Raw genomic sequence first — 19,836 nt, 5'->3', positions numbered from 1 at the left:
TCATAGTGGTCTGTGGGACAATGGCAGGTTTATCTAAACTGTTTTACAGGGTGGGTCTGAGTATGCCAGGATGTTGGTACCTGAGAGGTCCTAGAATCATCACCTGAAGATAGCAAGAGACTACTGCAATGCATTGTCTGCCTTCCTTAGTCACGAGGTAGGTGTCACGAGGTCAGGGATATTGGTTTTGACCTGCCCCAGCTCTGTATGTGGCACATAGTAGGCCTACAAGAAATATATCTTGAAGCCAGGTGGTGGTGGTGGTGGTTGTGGTACATGCCTTTAATCCCAGTACTGGGAGGCGGACACAAGCAGAGATCTTGAGTTCAAAGCCAGCCTGGTTTACAGAGTGAGTTCTAGGACAGCCAAGGCTACAGAGAAAAACCCTGTCCCTAAAACCAAAAAGAAAGAAAGGAAAGAAGGGAGGGAGGAAGGAAAGGAGGAAGGAAGAGTCTTTAGTAAAACTTGAACCTAAAGTCACACAGAATGTGCTGGATGGTGACATAGAGCATTTAGATGACCTGCTAGATGGGAGATGGGTCTCTGTGGCAACAGACAGCACACTGAACTCATGAATTTCTTGCTCAGAGACTATCCCTCTAAGGAGAAGGCTTTAAAGCTGAGGCTTGAACGAGGAAGAAGCATCCATGTACACAGCTGAGGGAACTGTGTGTTAGGCAGAGAAATAGCACATGAAAAAGTCCTGGGGCAGGAACAGAGACGGAGAACACTTCTGCAGCCTATATAGGGAAGAGAATCCTGATCCGAAATTGCACAGCCCACAGCAAGGAGTTCCTGAGAGAGTCTGAGGACAGTGGTAGCCACTGGAGTATTGGCAGGGAAGTGCCCTGATCTCACTTGTGTATGCAAGAGATTGGTTGGCCCTGTGTGACAGATGAGTTTTAGCCGGAAGGTGACAGCGTAGCTGCTCACAGACTCTCAGACTGATCAGAACTGAACACTGTAGGTCACACCCACAATGCTGCCAGCTACCAGCTATGCTCTTTGTCCTCTATTTCCTTTCTAGCTTTGTAAGGTGGCCATGCCTGCTCTGCAGAGCTGGCAGGTGACCCTCAGGGGCAGACAGTGTCTCAGTTCAGGTGAGGGCCAGAGAGGATGGTGCCCAGACAGGGGAGTGTGGCCTTCCTTTCCATGCCAAGTGGTTCCAAAGCACTTTTTCAAGCACACACATGGTTTTACACAGACTCCTCCATAAGAGACACACTTTCGGATGTGTTTTGAAAAATATTCCATATGCTAATGGAATGTCACCATCTGCCAAAGAAGGCAGAGCTGTTTTTAAAGGGAAAACTATTACAGAAATGAGGTATTCACAGAGGGGCACTAAAGAGCCAACTGTCGCTGACCTGAGGTTGACCTGGGCCACCTGTGTTACCAACATGAAAAGGGGCAAGGAAGTCTGAGACCAATTCCCCCCACATGCTAACCCTCCCTCCCTCTTTCCTTCTCTCCCTCCCTCTTTCCCTCCCTCCAACCCTGTTCTTGGAGACATGATGAAATTTCCTGAAACAAAAGCTCACAGCCCATTCTACAAACTGCCTTTGCCTTTGGTGGAAAAGTCCCCACGGCCCCTTTTATCTCCCATTCCTGAGGTGCAGACCTGGCCCTGGGCTGTTTGTGCAGATGGGCCTCAGGAACATTCCCAAGGAGGGAGCCAGCCAGCAAGAGCCAGGGAGAGGCAGGAGGCTGGAAGGAGTGTGAGGCAGGATTAGGTGTCCAGTGTGTGAACAGCAGACAGGCACCGCTCCCAGGAGACGCCTGCATTCTGGTTCTGTCTGTACCATGGCTTATCCTTTACCCTGCCCCCTAAGCCATGTTCGTGTCCATCCAGGCTCAGAAGCCACCAAAAGCCCCCTTTCTAGGCAGCTCTCAGGTCAGTGCTACTCTGGACACCTCCAGCATTCAAACCCCAAAGCTTTACCTGCCCAAACCCGGCCCCACCCTGGTGGTTTTTTCTCTTATTTAGCAGTCTGGATGCCCACTCTGGAAGTTTCCACCCTAGGGCCTTTGCATCTCCACAGCCTCATCAGGGACATCTTTTCTTGACTCAGCTTGTATCTGGACCCTTACCACTGAGGTCTTGACTTAGCTGACCCAACCCTCCTCCAACCCCTGCCCTTCACAGCTCTTAATCGTCTTCTCATACCATGTGTTTCAGCAGCCTGGGACAAGGAACAGGGGGACCACAAACCTCCTGAGAGGAGGGGGCTGTGTCCCCCTTTCTGTAACAGTGCCCCTTAATGATGCAGGGAAGATATACACCAAATATGGGAGTGAGCCTTGCCACCTGCTCTGCCTCCCACCATAGGTTAAGTCTCATTGTTCCTAGGTCCTTAATACCCACCCAAGCCCCCACCCCATCTTACCCCACCCCTGACACATCTTGTGTTTGTATTCCAGACTTCAGCAACCTTCTGAATTGGGACAGTAGACACCCAGCTCAATAGCTTAGCCCAGAGCCTGATGACTAAGCAGCCCACCCTTTGTTCTCAATCACACCTTGAGTGTTGGCCCAAGCACATCACACACATTATTACTGATCAAGAATGAATGCCATAGAAACAGAAGGTACACTGCCCAATTTGTTCTATGAAGGCACAATTATGCCTAAACTTCACAAAGACCCAACAAAGAAAGAGAACTTCAGGCCAATCTCCCTTATGAACACTGATGCAAAACTATGCAAGAAAATTCCTACAAACCGAATCCAAGAACACATCAAAACGATTATCCATCATGATCAAGTAGGCTTCATCCCAGGGATGCAGGGATGGTTCAGTATACGAAATCCATCAACATAATCCACTATATAAACAAACTCAAATAAAAAAAAAAACCACACGATCACCCCATTAGATGCTGAGAAAGCATTTGACAAAATTCAACACCCCTTCATGTCAAAAGTCTTGGAAAGATCAGGAATTCAAGGCCCAAAACTAAACATAGTAATATACAGCAAACCAGTAGCCAACATCAAACTTAATGGAGAGAAACTTGATGCAATCCCACTAAAATCAGGGGACTAGACAAGGCTGCCCACTCTCTCCTACTTATTCAATATAGTACTTGAAGTCCTAGCCAGAGCAATTAGACAACAAAAAGAGGTCAAAAGGATACAATTTGGAAAGGAAGAAGTCAAAATATCAGTATATGCAGATGATATGATAGTATACATTTTTTTTTTTTTTGGTTCTTTTTTTCGGAGCTGGGGACCGAACCCAGGGCCTTGTGCTTCCTAGGCAAGCGCTCTACCACTGAGCTAAATCCCCAACCCCCATATGATAGTATACTTAAGTGACCCCAAAACTTCCACCAGAGAACTACTAAGCCTGATAAACAACTTCAGCAAAGTGGCTGGATAAAAAATTAGCTCAAACAAATCAGTAGCCTTCCTCTACTCAAAAGAAAAACAGGCTGAGAACAAAATTAGAGAACTGATACCCTTCACAATAGTCACAAACAATATAAAAATACCTTGGTGTGACTCTAAGCAAGCAAGTGAAAGATTTGTATGACAAGAACTTCAAGTCTCTGAAGAAAGGAATTAAAGAAGATCTCAGAAGATGGAAAGACCTCCCATGCTCATGGATTGACAGGATTAATATTGCAAAAATGGCCATTTTGCCAAAAGCAATCTACAGATTCAATGTAATCCCCATCAAAATCCCAACTCATTTCTTCATGGAGCTGGAAAGAGCAATTTGCAAATTCATTTGGAATAACAAAAAACCCAGGATAGCGAAAACTATTCTCAACAATAAAAGAACTGCTGGGGAAATCATCATCCCTGACCTCAAGCAGTATCACAGATCAATCGTGATAAAAAGCGGTATAGTATTGGTACAGAGACAGACAGGTAAATCAATGGAATAGAATTGAAGACCCCAAAATGAACCCACACACCTACAGTCACTCAATCTTTGACAAAGGAGTTAAAACCATCCAGCAGAAAAAGACAGCATTTTTAACAAATGGTGCTAGTTCAACTGGAGGTCAGCATGTAGAGGAATGCAAATCAACCCATTCTTATCACCTTGTACAAAGCTCAAGACCAAGTGGATCCACATAAAACACAATACAATGAAACTAATAGAAGAGAAAGTAAGGAAGAGCCTCAAACACATAGGCACGGTGGAAATCTGAACAGAACACCAATGGCATATGCTCTCAGATTAAGAATCAACAAATGGGATGGACCTCATAAAATTGCATACCTTCTGTGAAGAGGAGGAAACTGTCAATAGGACAAAATGGCAACCAACAGATTGGGAAAAGACCTTTACCAATCCTACATCCAAGAGAGGACTAATACCTAATATATACAAAGAACTCAAGAAGTTATACCCCGGAGAATCAAATAAAATGGGGGACACAGCTAAACAAAAAATTCCCAACTGAAGAATATCAAATGGCCAAGAAGCACTTAAAGATATCCTCAGTCATCAGGAAAATGCAAATCAAAACAACCCTGAGATTCCACCTCACAACAGTCAGAATGGTGAAATAAAAAACTCAGGTGACAACAGATGCTGTCAAGAATGCGTAGAAAGAGGAACACTCCTCCATTGTTGGTGGGATTGCAAACTGGTACAACCATTCTGGAAATCAGTCTGGAGTTTCCTCAGAAAATTGGACATAGTGCTACCTAAGGACCCAGCTATACCACTTCTGGGCATATACCTAAAAGATGCTCCAACATATAACAAAGACACGTGCTCTACTATGTTCATAGCAGCCCTATTTATAATAGCCAGAAGCTGGAAAGAACCCAGATGCCCTTCAACAGAGGAATGGATACAGAAAATGCAGTACATCTACTCAATGGAATACTACTCAGCTATCAAAAACAGTGACTTCATGAAATTCTTAGGCAAATGGATGGAACTAGAAAATATCATCCTGAGTGAGGTAACCCAATCACAAAAGAGAACATATGGTATGCATTCACTGATAAATGGATTATTAGCCCAAAAGCTCGGAATACCTAAGATACAATCCACAGACCACATGAAACTCAAGAAGTTGGAAGACCAAAGAGAGGATGCTTCAGTCCTTCTTAGAAGGGAGAACAAAATATTCATTCACACGAGGAAATAGAGACAAAGTGTAGAGCAGAGACTGAGGGAAAGGTCATCCAGAGACAGCCCCACCTGGGCATCCAACCTATATACACCCATCAAACCCAGTCACTATTGTTGATGCCAAGAAGTGCTTGCTGACAGGAGCCTGATGTAGCTGTCTCCTGAGAGGCTCTGCCAGAGCCTGACAAATAGAGGAGGATGCTCACAGCCAACCATTTGACTGAGAATGGGGTCCCCAATGAGCAAGTTAAAGAAAGGACTGAAGTAGCTGAAGGGGCTTGCAACCCCATAGGAACAACAATATCAACCAACCAGATCCTTCCCCACCCCGGAGCTCCCAGAGACTAAACCACCAAAGAATACACATGAAAGGACCCACGGCTCCAGCCACATATGCAGCAGAGGATGGCCTTATCAGGCATCAATGAGTGGAGGGGCCCTTGGCCCTATGAAGGCTCAGTGCCCCCCTGTAGGGAAATGCCAGGGTGGGAGATGGGAGGGAGTAGGTGGTGGGTGGGGTAACACTCTCATAGAAGCAGAGGAGCAGGGAAAGGGTAGGGGGATTCCAGAGGGGAAAATGGGAGAGGGGATAACATTTGAAACGTAATTAAAGAAAATATCCAATAAAAATTAAAAAAAAAAAAGAATACCAGTAGCTAGATGTCTTTAATCTCAGCACACAGGAGGCTGGTGCAGGTGGATCTCTGTGATTTCAAAGCCAGCCTGGTCTACGCAGGGAGTTATGGGCCAGCCAGGGCTACACAGTGAGACTCTATTAAAAAAAAAAAAACCACCACCAACAACAACAACAAAAACGAAGAAAACAAAACAAAAAAGCACAATGCCAGTCAAGGACGTGGAAGAGAGGCAGGAGACACAAGGAGAGTCTTGTCAGCTTGAAGGGACCACACAGCTGAGGCCTGGCTCCTCTGCAGGGGTTGGGGTGGCTCTGCTGGCATCATGACACTCGCAGAGCATGGAGAGGCAAGAGCCACCTACAGAGAGGTCAGCTATGGCTACCAGTATGGACCAGAAGCAACTCTAGGCAACGCATTCTCCCATCTTTTTCATGGAGGACACAATGCACACCCTAGACCCTGCTTGCAAACTTGGGGTTCCTTTGTGAGGGTACAGTCCTGACTGGGGATCATCAGCTCATGGGCTGACTTCTCACGCCATCCCAGACACCGCTCTGCCCTGACTGAGCACTCTTAGCTATTTAAGTGCCACCCATGGATCTCTCAGACACTATGCTAGGCAGTTGCTTCTGGGACGCCCACTCAGTCTTTGGTTCTCTTAAAATACTCTAGATTATTTTTAGGTTATACCACTTAATTTCCACAGCACTCTTAAAAACACTGTGTCTGCTTTCTAGTGGCGGAAGCTTAGATTCTAAAGCAATGAATGTCCTTGTCCGCTAACCTGCACCATACACAGATGACAGAGTTCCAGTCCTGGGTCCAAAGCTGCCCTGTCCTCTGCCAGCTGCTAGCAGAAAGGCCCTTGGATAATGCTCTCCAGCAAGATCTGAAGACCGTGGTGGCTGTTGGGATTTGGGAGTACAAATAAAGCCCTCAAGGTTATTGAGGGTGGGCAGAGGGGCCTCCCCAGGATGCCAGACTTGGACTGTTCCTAAGACCCTCACCCTGAGTCTCCTAAGTTCTGGGTTCTCCCAGGCCAGCCCAGGAAGAAGTTCCAGAGTCAAGAACAAAACCAATCAGCTTTGGAGAGGATCAGAGGAGAATGGAGATAGAGGGAGACCAGGGAACCATTCGAGTTCATTCATTCACTCAACTCCCACCCCTGAGAATCCACCAGAAATAAGTTACGCATGTGTGCCCTGGCAATTTCTCACAGCTATGTCCGAGCAGTTTTTAGATCCATGAACTGAGGTGTCAGGGGCCCAGGTCAGGCACTGTGGGGTATGCCTAGGACCCCAGCACCAGGAAACAGAAGCAGGAGGACTGCTGTGAGTTCAAGGGCAGATTAGGCTTACACAGGCCATTTCAAAAAAAAACAAAACAAAAAAAAAAAAAAAAAACAACAAAAAAGAATCCACTGCCCCATCCTCAGGCAAATCATGGTACCCTACAGCAGCCACATGGTCTATGATAGCTGGATATGTACTGGGTACAGGACACAGCTTAATGCAAGAACACTCAGCAGTGGGAGACTAGAATCCAGCTCCTGGCTTCTTCCTCCTCTGATCTCCTGTTAAATACCTCTTCATAAACAAACATGTTGGCGTGACTACTGCATACTATGCACAATGCTACAAGGCCTATCTTCTATCTTGGTCCTTTCTTCTATAAGTCCTAAAGAGGCACTGAATCAGTAGGTCAGTAAAAATGATTTGTCACACTAGTTCAAAGATCCACGCTGGTGAGATTGGTTTAAAATTAAGTCACCAGAGGATGAGGGATGGCTCAGCAGAGGACCTAGGTTCAATTCCCAGCGCCCACCCACATGGTGGCTCACAACTGTCCCTCCAGGTCAAGGCGGTACCTAACACTTTCTTATGGCTTCTGTAGGCACTGTACAACCTGGTGTACAGACAGACATACAGGCAGGCAGTGCTGCCTAGTTTTGCTTGACACAGGCTGGTGCCATCTGAGAGGAGGGAGCCTCAGCTGGGAAGATGCCTCCATAAGATGTGGCTGCAGGTAGGCCTGTGGTGCATTTTCTTGACTGAAGATTGATGTGGGAGGGGCCACCCTAGGCAGTAAGGTCCTGGTGCTAGAAAACAAACGGAAGGAGCTGGGAGGAGCAAGCCAGAAGGAGCAGTTGAGCATGGCTTCTGCTTCAGTGCCTGACTTCCTTCAGTGACAGAGTGTGACCTGAGGACAAACCGGACAAACCCTTTCCTCAAGCTGCCTTTGGTCATAGTGCTTTATCACAGCAACAGACTTAAGACACTGACAAAACACTCAGATAAAACAAAAATGTATCTTAATAAACAAATGCCAACTTATTTTTTTTGTTTTTTTGGTTCTTTTTTTCCGGAGCTGGGGACCGAACCCAGGGCCTTGCGCTTCCTAGGCAAGCGCTCTACCACTGAGCTAAATCCCCAGCCCCTCAAATGCCAACTTATAGTTGGAGGAGTCCACAGTCCGGATTTCTGGTTTCCTTGGAATCAGTTCGGGCAGCACTGGTTCTGCACTCTCAGTCACCTTCCCTTGGCATACGCCTTCCAGAATAAAGTCTGACAGGGAGCAGAGGCCCCCACCAGGAGTGCCAGGCAGCTAACTGGGAAGGGGATCATAAGGCATTGGAATCTCTATTAATCACGAGACAAGCAGACTGGAATGGCAGGGCAGCTCATCCCTGATGATAGAGAGTGCTCCAGGGCCCTCACATTCCCAGCAGCAGGGGATGATACGCAGCATTCAAGAAGGAAGAAGGGAAGGAGAAAGAGGAGTCTTTACTAGCTTCAGGAGACCAGGACCTGTCTTAGTCAGGGTCACTGTTGCTGGGATGAAAACAAGACAGGCTGCGCTTACACTGCCACATTGTTGGTCATCACCAAAGGATGTCAGGACAGGAACTCAAGCAGGAGCAGGAACCCGGACGCAGGAGCTGATCCAGAGGCCGTGGAGGGATGCTGCTTACTGACTTGCTCCACATGGGTTTGCTCAGCCTGCTGTCTTATACAATACCCAGGACCACCAGCCCAGGGATGGCACCACCCACAACTGACTGGGCACCCCACCCCCACCCCACCCCACCTCCATCAACCACTAATTAAGGAAATACACTGCAGACTTGCCAACAGCCTGATCTTATGGAGGCATTTTCTTAACAGAGGTTCCCTCCTCTCAGATGACTATATTGTATCAAGTTGACACGAAACTGTCCAGCACAGGACACAAGCTATTTTCCCCTCTGAGCCACACTACTGACTGAACTGACTGTACCTCTCCTACTGTTCCTAAGGAATAGCCAACACACACACACACACACCCTCAACTCTCACCTATAATGGGAAAATGACCTTATAACCATATACTGAGCCACTGAACAAGAACGGCATAGAGTAATCATCGGAAAGGGTTGTAGTACAGCCCAGAACTGCAGCTTTAGTGCAGCCTGGTACCCAGCAGACATAGGAGAGGTGGAAGAGAGGAGAGGGGGAAGAAGCAGGGAAGCAGCACTCCACTCTTTTCGGGTTGTAAACTCATTTTCTTATCCAAACTCCTGCTATGTTTTAATGAGACCTATAGCTCTACCACTCACACCATTTCAAGAGGAAGGATCCTCTCTCCTGCAAGTCTTGGGGACCACTTCCCTATCTTACAGAACTCACCTGAGACACAGCTCTGCTGGGGACAGTTCCAAGGGTAGAGCCCTCCCTCTGCTCTCGAAGCTTATTGGGAAAACCGGAAGTGAGGAATTCCACAGGCCAGAAACACTTCCTTCAGCTTCACCTTACAGACCAGATGATTTTGAAAATCCACCTTTGATGGTATGTCACTTAATTCCTGGTAAAGACAAAACTGCTTTTCTGAAAAATGTGACAGGACAGCGGGGCACTGCAACACTTTATTTAGCGTATTGGCGTGGATTAGCTGAAGTTAACAATCGCCAGGAAGCCAGGTCAGCTGGACTGCATAATACTCGTCTTCATTTATTGACATTACTTAGCAATTTATTGGACAAAGGTCAAACTTTTGTTTTTATTAAGCACATTCCACAGTACAAAGCCGTCATGATAATATCTGTACAATTTAACAGGTTCAATAGCTGTTCAGACACATATTTATTTCAAACAGATAATTGGCAAACATAATTAATTACCAGTTAGAATTAGACTACCCCAGTGCTTTAACACATTAATATAGCAGTAATTTACAGTTGTTCAATTACGGTTAGCAAAATAAAGTCCAGAGTACAGCTGGGAGTTACTACTGTAGTCCCAGAAACTGGAATTCCTTGGGTACCCAAGTCCCCTGCTATAATTAGTAGGCACAATTCAAAGGTCGTGTGCATATCTGAAGGCCATGATCTCCCAAGGACCGACAGGAACTTCTATATTAAACATGCAGAAACAACAGAAAAGTCCAATTGTGCAGAGCTCCCCTCCTCCCCTCCCCTCCTCTCCTCTCCTCTCCTCTCCCCTGGGCGTTCCTGTCAAATGGGTGACGAGCTGTGAGGTGGTGTGTTCACACCCCTTATGGGCTGGGGCCTACTTTCTATACATTTAAGCCCCCACCTCTCAGAAACAAACATGGAAGCATGTGAGAATGATTTAATCGGGAAAACAAACAAACAAAACTAAAACATTAAAAATCTAAAAAGGAAAGCCAAACCCAGTAAACACATCCAGTACACACTGACCCCACCGCATCACAATGCCAGGACCAGCGGAGCCCAGAGGCTGTCTCTCTCCTAGAGTGGACTTCCACGGGAAGAGGCTTCATTCACAGGGAGGGCTGGTTGGTCCTTTAAAACCGTACTGACATTCCTTGATCTTTGGATACAATGGCAAGGGGCAAATCAAAACTTAATCTTGGAAGAGGGAAATAATGTCACCCATCTCCTGCCTGTGTGCCACTCTCACTCGGGAACTTTGAGATTCTTGAACCAAAGTGATGAGTGTCACCAAAGCTGACAGGGCCTGGGGCTGTCACTCACACACACACACACACACACACACACACACACACACACACACACACACACACACACACACACGAGTGCCTTGTCCCCAATGTGGGCTCTGAACAGCTGACCTGCTCCACAGGCTCTAACTCAGCAGCCCATCAGAGTGCAGGGAGCCCAGAGCCAGGAGCCCCGTCCCTGGGGCCACCATCTCACTGTCTCAGGGTCACTGCCCTGTGATAGGTTGTTGGACAGAGAAGCCAATGACCACCCTGAGGAGGGGAGCACCAGCTCTGAAGGTACTCATGAGGGAAACAACAGAGGTGTGGAGACTGCAGATACCTGCCCACTGCAGTTGCCACACAACAAACACACAAGGGAAACTTCTCAAGTGCCATCTGAAAGCACATACTGCACACACAGACAGTGACAACTGAAACCCAAGTGAATACTGAAGGAAGGTTCTAGGCCAGCACAGCAACCCTGGAGTCAGGTGTGACCTTCTCCACAGTAGTGTCTCAGGCGCAGGGGGCTGGCCAGCCGCTTTGAGCTTGAATCGTTATGTACATTATATCTACATGCGGGTACAGTATTTTAAATTAGGAGGCAAGCACTCAGATAAAGGTGTTATTCTACCAAGTATCAGAAGATGAAGAGGAAACAGAGAACAGTTAATAAAGAAAATAGCTATATTACCTGTGCAGAGGTAATATAACCACTTATTCTTTAAATTAAAAGAAACTGAAACAGAAAGGAAGTGTAATCCAAAAATACTAAGATAATCCAGGTCTGCCCATTGTCCGTCCGACACATTCCTATGCAGGTCGTCGGAGCGACGTGACTGTGACTGGCGGTCTAAGGAGAAGCTGAGGCTGCAGAGAAAAGCCCTGAAGACTCTGGGTAGTCGTTTGGCACCCAGCACGTCACCAAGAACACAAGGCTGCTTTTAGTACCAAACCAAGGCGCAAAGCGACGACGTAAATCAGAAGCAGGGCTTCTCCTGACGGCCTTTGCTGTGTCCTTCTTGGGAACGTGTGCGTCGGAAGCGCTGGGGTCTTCACGGAAGGGAGGGGCATGAGCTGCTGCCCTACTCGCAGGGATGAGCTAAGAAGTCCTTCTCCAAGTAGAGCTGGGGCGCAGTGAGAAATGTCGGGGCTAGAGGGTGGGGCTGCTCTGTGTCTACCCAGCATCTGGAACCAAGTCCAGCCCCAAAACTCAGCCGTGAACGAATGAACTCCCTTAGGCATGTGATAGCCATGTAGCCAGTAGTTCAAGACCAGGAAACCCTGAAGAACAAAGGAGAATGGCCATTACTTGACAGGACATGGAAGGGACGTGAGGGCAGGCTCAATAAGGAAAGGGGAAGATGGGGGTGTCAGACCTCCTCCTCCTTCCCCTCGGCCTTTCTGACTATGCCTGGTGAGGAGCTCTGTGTCTTCTACCTCTGTAAACCTCTAGACTTGTGTGCTCTGAAGACATCACTCAGTGAGTACTGACTGACTGCGGGTGGGTTTGTCAATGGACTCACATTCTTCCAAGAGACAGCAGTGGGGGAGATGACTGTGTAGGCAGACAGGGTATGAACAACAGAATCGACAACTCTCCCCCCAACACCCTCAGCAGCTGTCACCAGCCCATCTTGCCATCCAGTCCTTTGGGGTTGCACAGCAGTTTGAAAGGGGGTCCTCAACTGTCACTACTGGTCAAACTGAGATGTTCGAGGCAGCACAGAGTCACCAATTCCTGCACATTTCTGATTCTTAAAGGGCTACACAGGAATTGGCCGACATGTTACAATAGAGGCCGTGTGAGTCCCAACTACTCAGTTCTGCCACAGAGGCACGGAAGCAGCGCGGTGACGTGTGAACAAATGAGTGCGGCTAAGCTCCCATCAGACTAATTTTATGGAGGCTGGAGTTTTAATATCACAGAATTTTTATATGACATGGATTTTTTTTATATTTTTCAAGTGTTTGAAGTGTAAGGACTATTTTGCCTGCAGTGGCAGAAAAACCAAGCACATGATGGGTCAGAGTCCATGCTTGGCTATAGTGTGTTAAGCCTGAGCAAGGTAAACTTCTTGAGAGTCGTTTATGGGACTCAGAATCTAGACTAAGACATTCTGAAACAGATGAGAGATGTGTGCAGACCAGCCAGCGTCTTCTTGGTCTCTAATCAACTGGAAGGTTACAAAGAGCTAAGTGATGCTTTTTAATTAAGAGAATTCAACCACACATCTTTATAGAGGCACAGAAGTAAGGGTATTCATGAAGTGGACAAAGTGGGATGTGCACAGAATCCCACCGCCCTTGGCAAATCTCCCAGGTGGGAGTGTTCTTCCCAGTAGTCAAAGGTATCTGGGATGTAGGCAAGTCAGGCTTCTCGCCTTTAAAACTGACCATCTTGGTGAGCAAAACATTCTGTCACCAACAGTAGGATGGCTTTGTAACTAGCACAAAGGACTTGCTTGTCACTCTTCACCATGAAGAACAGCTTTCAAGGTGCACAGCAAAACTGAGTGATTGCTCCTTGTGGAGATGGCAGTGAAGAGTAGACTGTGGTGACGGGAAGAATAATTTGGATTGTCCTGAATATGTGTGCACTCATGCGCATGTACATATATCTGTCTGTCAGCCACAGAACCGAAAGACCAAACCTATCTTGGTGTTAAGTGGCTATGACCATATAGGAACTCATTTAGGTAGTCAGGTTTTGAAGCACATAACCTTCAATGGCGACACGAGAGTCTATGATGTTCAGGGTTCTGTTGGGAGTCTATGGAGACCTTACCTGCACTAAGGAACCTCAGTGGAAAGGTAAAGCCCAGAAGCAGGGACTTGAAGAGCCCAGACAGAGCTAGGGTTTGATCACACTCACCAGATTGGGCCAAAGTGCAGGCTGCTATCTGGAGATATAGGTGTAGGTTCTGGAGGGAGAACGTGTCTCATTCTGGGCACTGGGAGGCACATTTAAAAAATCCCAAATCAAAATAGTGTCATCATGGGAGCTGCTGATGATCTGAAACTCATCAAACTGCAGCCGAAACACACGTCCAGAGTGTTCCTGCGGAAGAGCAGCTTGGTTATTAACACACAGTAAGAGCTGGGATTTAGCTCAGGTTGGAGCTCCTCCTTCATGGCCTCCCAGACACTGAGCTGCATCCTTTCTCTGGGAACAAATAAAGGCCCTCTAGGTTTTTCCTTTTTAAATTAAGCATTCCTCTCAAGGCTACAGGAGAAATGCAGCGCAATCGTGAGGGCGCCTGCCCACCTGAGAGGACCCTGCAGCAGTGGAAATGCACTACGCTCTGGTCGACCAAAATCACTTTTTAATCACTGAAAGCATGGTATAAGACACAAGCTTTCCTGGGCCCCACTCCAACAAATCACATACCACCAAGGTGCGCAGACACAATGTGCTTGCTGGGGCCCGAGGGTCAAGAGCAGCCTGCAAATCCCAGACTTTAATCTTCCTACAAGGAAAAAGGAGACCAGAATTAACAAGAGTTAACATTTTCTACACTGTGGACATACTCATGACAGAACAGTGCACTTGAAAGGTCTACAACCAAACCCGATGGGCAACATGAGTATCTGATTTTAGAAAAGAACCTAAACCCTCCCGGAATCCCTGAAGCCTTACAGGGATAGAACTGCTAAGGAGAGGAACAGGCAAAGACTCGGGGTTCTGCAAATTCATCTTCCAACTGATTTCTATGTTACAAAATTCAATTACTTGGCGGCCTAAGTATGAGACTCCCAGGATGCCTTTCTCCAAATGAAGAAATGATTAGCACACTAATGCCCCGCTGACCAAGCACATATAAGGCAGAACTGGGACTTAGAGTTTCCATCTGTCACTAAGAACAAAAGGAGAAAGAGAAATTTTATTACTGAGTTCATGGGGGAAGGGAATGTTTCCTGGTTTATTTATAATTAAGGCAAAGAATCCCCTATAGTTTAATCTCTGTGTGTGTGCGTGTGTGCGTGCGCAGACAACTCTTCTGGAGTGAGTTCTCTCCTTCCCCAGGATTGAACTCAGGTCTCCAGGCTTGTGCAGCAAGCACCTTTACCAGTGAGCCATCTTGCAGGCCCTACTCTATTTCTGTTAATGGTTACAGCACAAGCTAGAATTCAAGTGCCTGGCTACAACATGATTGAGCAAGTTACTTCATCTTCCTGGGTCTGAGCATCCTCTCCTGATCCACTCATCTTCCTAACATAGAGTTCTGCACTCACAGAGCTATTTAACACACAGCGATCTTGTTCTTGACAAGGCTACAGCCATGCTCATGCAGATGAAATACATACCCGTCATAGGCGCCACTGACAATCCTCTTGTTATCAAAACGGATGCACCGGACCAACTCTTCGTGCCCCTCTAGGACTCTTAAACAGGCACCACATTCAATATCCCATAACCTTGAATAAGAAGCAGTCATTTATGAAACAAATTCTCTCACATGACTCATGCTCTCCTCAAGTATACACCTGTTAATTCTCCTGGTGTCTCAGCTGAAAATCCGCAGAGCCCAATGCCTCGGAAAAGCTTTTCTGGAGGACATGTGGACTTGAGGCAGGAAAGGGAAGAACATCGAGGAAGGGAGGGAGATGGATCACACACAGGCAGGGACTCCAGTCCTGTGCGTGGTCTTCCCATCTTCATGAAGCTCAGGAATGACTCATGCACACTAGCTACCAGGGTCATTCTGTTCTTAAGGAGGGCGCCTTGGATTCAATCGTCTTAGAAACACAAAACCACTGGCCATATCCAGCCTTCTCCTTTGCATGAGTCTCAGAGTGTAAACACCTGTGCTCTGAATCTGGAGAGAGAGACTTTTTTTTTTTTGTTTTCTACAATGGTTTTCATAAATATAAACTGATCTCTACGCACCGGATGGTATTATCTGATGATCCACTAACAACAAGCCGGTCCCGGTACTGCAGACAGGCAATGCCTCGCTTGTGCCCATTCAGAGTGCGGACGAACTCACAGGTGCTCGTGCTCCACACCTGCGGAAAGGCAGCAGCGCTGTTAGGACGATACCAGAGAGCTGGCAGGGACACATGCACCATGATCCTAGCATTTAAGAGACAGTGTGGCTACAGGAGGGAGGTAAGGGGCACACTCCAAGGATCATCCCAAATGCCTGGCCATAAACTCTCTTCTCAGTTAATGATAGGCTGAACGCAAGTCGGCCAGTGTCAGTCTTCCTGGCCATGGGTGATAAAGCTGGAGTAAAATTCAGGGGAGTTAAGAAGTCTAAAGTCTGAGATCTTCACCAAGGTTCAGGCCTTTCTTTCTGTGGAGGAAAGAGTCTCTAGTTTTCACGCTAGCTCCCATGTTGCACTTAATACCCCCGACACACGAAATCCTCACTGTCCACATCTTCCCCTTCTCACCAGTCTCTTGAATAGCACCATTTATTTTGCCATATGACCCTAATGTGTATGAGAATACATGACATAAACAGTCTCCTCTTGTGAGTCCGTTTGTAAGATGCAGATGCTCCCAGGCACTTACTACTTGGTGAGCCAAATAAGGACACACACAGTGACCGCAGTCTCAGAGTGACAGCAGCATTGGCAGCTCAGCAGAATGAGCAGGTGTTTCTATGCCCATTCCCAACAAATGGAGTTGGACCCCAAGTCCCGTGCCATATATGAAAACTTAATTCAAACAGATCAAAGATCTAAATGGAAGAGCTAAAGTTATACAGCCTTCACGGGGGAGGAACAAAAGAGTTGTGATCCTCTAGTGTTAGGCAACGGCTTCTTAGGTATCACAACAAAAGTACACACAACACTAAAAATAAATTGATAAACTAGATGTCATCAAAATTCAGAGATTTTTGTATTCCCAAGAATGGCATCAGCAAGGTGAAAGAATGAAAGAAAAGTCATTTATTTGATTAAGGGGCTCATCTCCATAGTGTATAAAAAATTTTAAAAAAAATTACAACTTGTTAATAACAGTGGTTCTTCAGAGGTCCTGGGTTCAATTCCCAGCAACCACATGGTGGCTCACAACCATCTGTAATGGGATCCAATGCCCTCTTCTGGTGTGTCTGAAGACAGCGACAGTGTACTCATATATACATTAAATAAATAAATCTTAAAAAAATTACAACTCCACCAGAAATATAAAACTAAGTTTTAAGTAGGCTTAAGATACGTTATCCAGAGCAGGTACAGTGACCAACAGGCAAGCAAGCACCATGGCCACGCAGCCCAGGACGGCTATGGCTCAGATCAAGACAGTGATGAATGTGGACAGTACCATGCAGAGCAATCTCCCCACAGAGGGGACTTCTAATCAGGCCCAAGCGTCCCTGACTCTCAGGGCTGCTCCTGTGCTGACTGTTGTCATGTGGCTGAGTTAGTGCACACAAAATCCATTTGTTCAGCCTCCAGACACCTGCGGTTTCATGTAGCACAGCCATGATTTGTACAGTGAGTTAACAGAGCTGTCCAGTGCTCACCATTAGAAATCCCTAAAGCTGGCATGAAGCCTGATGCTCGCAGGACCTAACATGGGACAGCAACCTGGAAAAGCGTTTGGCAGCTTCCTGCGGTCAGTCAATTAAGAGAACTAAATGAACATGCAAATCTGCATGGCAAATGTTTGTAGCGACATCATTCATGACTGCCAGAAAAGGGAAACCAGCGACAGTCCATCACAGGGGGAAACAAAGCGTGATCCAGGCAGAGTGAAGATGGATTTGGCCACCAGAAGCAACAAAGCACTGATCTGCGCTAAACCCTGCATTACATGAGAAAGCCAGACACAAGGGCCACATAGCACATGATTCCGTTTACATGAAATGTCTACAACAGTCACATTCAGAGACAGAGGGTAGAATGATGGATGCCAGGAACATGTGAAGACAGGAGAGCTGGGTGGATGTGATCAGCATGGACAATGTATGAAACTGTCACAGAATCAACGTGTGTGTGTGTGTGTGTGTGTGTGTGTGTGTGTGTGTGTGAACATGGATATGGGAATGAGAACTGAATTCCTTACACCCCGTGGGTTATCTCAGTCTACACCTGCATGTTTGTCTTCATCTGCCCAAATGAACTTCTTGAAGGCAGCGACGTGTCCTGTTCATCCTTCTTTCTCCAGCATCTAACCAGCACACAACAGCCAGCTCTCAGAAGTCAATAAACAAATCTAAGCTCCACATGCCCAGTGTGAGTCGTGTTTGTGAGCCTGAGACACCTACCCTAGAAAAGCATGCAGCTGGTGGTGTGACCGGTACAACACTCCTTACACTGGTACAAAGCACACTCGGGGCAACTACTATGGCATCGCATGAAATTGGCGCCTGGTCTCTACTGGGACCAGTGGCTTTTTCTTGCCTTGCCTGTGGCTCCAGAAGCATGCGGAATGGGAAGATCTCATGTGAATGCATAAAGGATAGAGCCTGCCACCCGGCATGAGCCACCTCCGCCTTCTCTGCTCTACGGGGATGGGACAGTCAGACTGAAGGCCGCAGACACACTCACTTTAATAGTCCTGTCTCCAGAGGCAGACACGATGTACTTATCATCAAAGTCTACTACATTGACAGCAGCACGGTGGCCAACCAGGACACGGCGTAAAGTGATATCAGTGGCAGAAGCCATGTCCCACACAGCGATGGAGCGGTCCTTGGAACAAGTCACCATCAGTCCGTTGCTGAAGCGTAAGTGCAGCACGGCTTCGTTGTGGTGGATGAGTGTGTTGAGAACTTCCCCCGTGTTCACATCCCAGACTCTGGAAGAGAACAGAAAGCTGTGAGAGTGAACGCCAGGGAAAGGTGAATGTGGGCTCGTGTCACTCTTGTGCCGGGTGTGTGCTGTCAGCAGAACCCTGGCAGCAGCCTCCTTAATGCTGACAAACCTAAGGTGCTCTCAAGAAGAAGTTGAATCTGGCTCTGCACAGGTTTATCTCACACTCAGTAAGGAATTAACTCAGAGACGTCTTCAGGTTTGTACAGGTGACAAAGACAATCCCTCAGGACAGCAGGCTTTGAGTGAGAGTCTGTGACAACAGGAGTCTGACAGTTGGGGACCCCAAGGTGATCTCAAGCTTAAAGTTCCCACTGGCCTCTGGCATGCTTACATCTGAAAACTAAGCCATGGCATTTTATCAAAGCACTTTCTGTCTGACGCCTGAGACATGGCGTGTACAGGTATAGCGTCTCTAGAAAAAGCTCCAACATCCTAAAGGATACTGTCACGGACCAGAAGACAAGTCTGAAGGCTGAGCAGTGACCTGAGGCAGAAGCAGCACTCTAGAGGCCAAGCCAGGGCATGGGCAGCAGCTTTGCTGTGGGCAGGGTTGAACAGAGCCTGATTGTATGACACGAGAGAAGTAACCAAAGGGGACATCATAGAAGCCAGGGGTAGAATGAGCAACTATGCCATTTCCTCAATGTGCCTGTGAATGAGCAATCATCTCCCGGCATCTGAGTCACCTGAGAAGACCTGCTTCTTCTCCTCCTCCTTCCCTGTGGTCGCCCCAACCCACCCCCCAATCCAGCCAGATTTCACAACAGGATGCCCTTTTCTCTTTTGGATTTGGTCATTCTGCCTGCAAGCCTATCAGGCAAGGGGAGGTGTGCTTTCCCAGGAGTACAGGAGCAGATCTCAGTGACGGTCCTTTTTTATCTTTGATACCCAACTACCAGTCACAGCTCCCTTCTGCACTGATTTCTCCACTCTGCCCAGGGTTGACAACTAAGAACTAAAGCCCCCATCATTGCAGTGCCTACAAATACAGTCACAGGTCACCTAAACTCAGGGCTCAAAATGAGGGACTCCCAGGAAATTATTTAACTTCCTAGTTTTCTAAGGTACCAAGACAGATGAAAGTCAATGCCTGAAAGAACTAAAGCAGATATCTGTAATCAAAATGTGTCATCCCTAGCTCTCAGAGCTCACTTTCCCAAGGGTCTGCAAACAGCCTGATTCTCTCCGTTCCCACACCCTTCGCACTTCAACAACTGCTGACTTCTTCCCCTGTGCTCTGCTGGCAGGCTCCTGAGAACATGAGGGAAGTTAACAAAAGGCAGTGTGATTTACAGGAAAGCATACTACTGCCACCTCTATATAACATGGCAAGAGGAGCAGGACACATCCAAAACAGCCTT

General features: G+C 47.1%; 1 protein-coding gene across 11 annotated transcripts in view; it reads right to left on the bottom strand.

Annotated features, from left to right (window-relative positions):
- Positions 1–9,613: 9,613 nt before the first annotated feature.
- Positions 9,614–19,836, bottom strand: part of Fbxw11 (F-box and WD repeat domain containing 11) — a 97,654-nt gene continuing 87,431 nt past the window's right edge. For 8 of the 11 annotated variants that reach the window (XM_017597240.3, XM_017597241.3, XM_039085889.2 and 5 more), the window contains 6 exons: positions 18,209–18,458; positions 15,594–15,712; positions 15,011–15,121; positions 14,094–14,172; positions 13,578–13,763; positions 9,629–11,986 (listed from right to left, as the gene is read on the bottom strand). In XM_017597240.3, the coding sequence (XP_017452729.1) occupies positions 13,602–13,763; positions 14,094–14,172; positions 15,011–15,121; positions 15,594–15,712; positions 18,209–18,458 (721 nt within the window). In that variant the 3' untranslated portion in view covers positions 9,629–11,986; positions 13,578–13,601. 11 annotated transcript variants of the gene reach the window in all.

Source organism: Rattus norvegicus, chromosome 10, assembly GCF_036323735.1.
Source record: "Rattus norvegicus strain BN/NHsdMcwi chromosome 10, GRCr8, whole genome shotgun sequence".
Taxonomy (NCBI): domain Eukaryota; kingdom Metazoa; phylum Chordata; class Mammalia; order Rodentia; family Muridae; genus Rattus; species Rattus norvegicus.
This window is presented reverse-complemented; position numbering and strand designations above follow the sequence as displayed.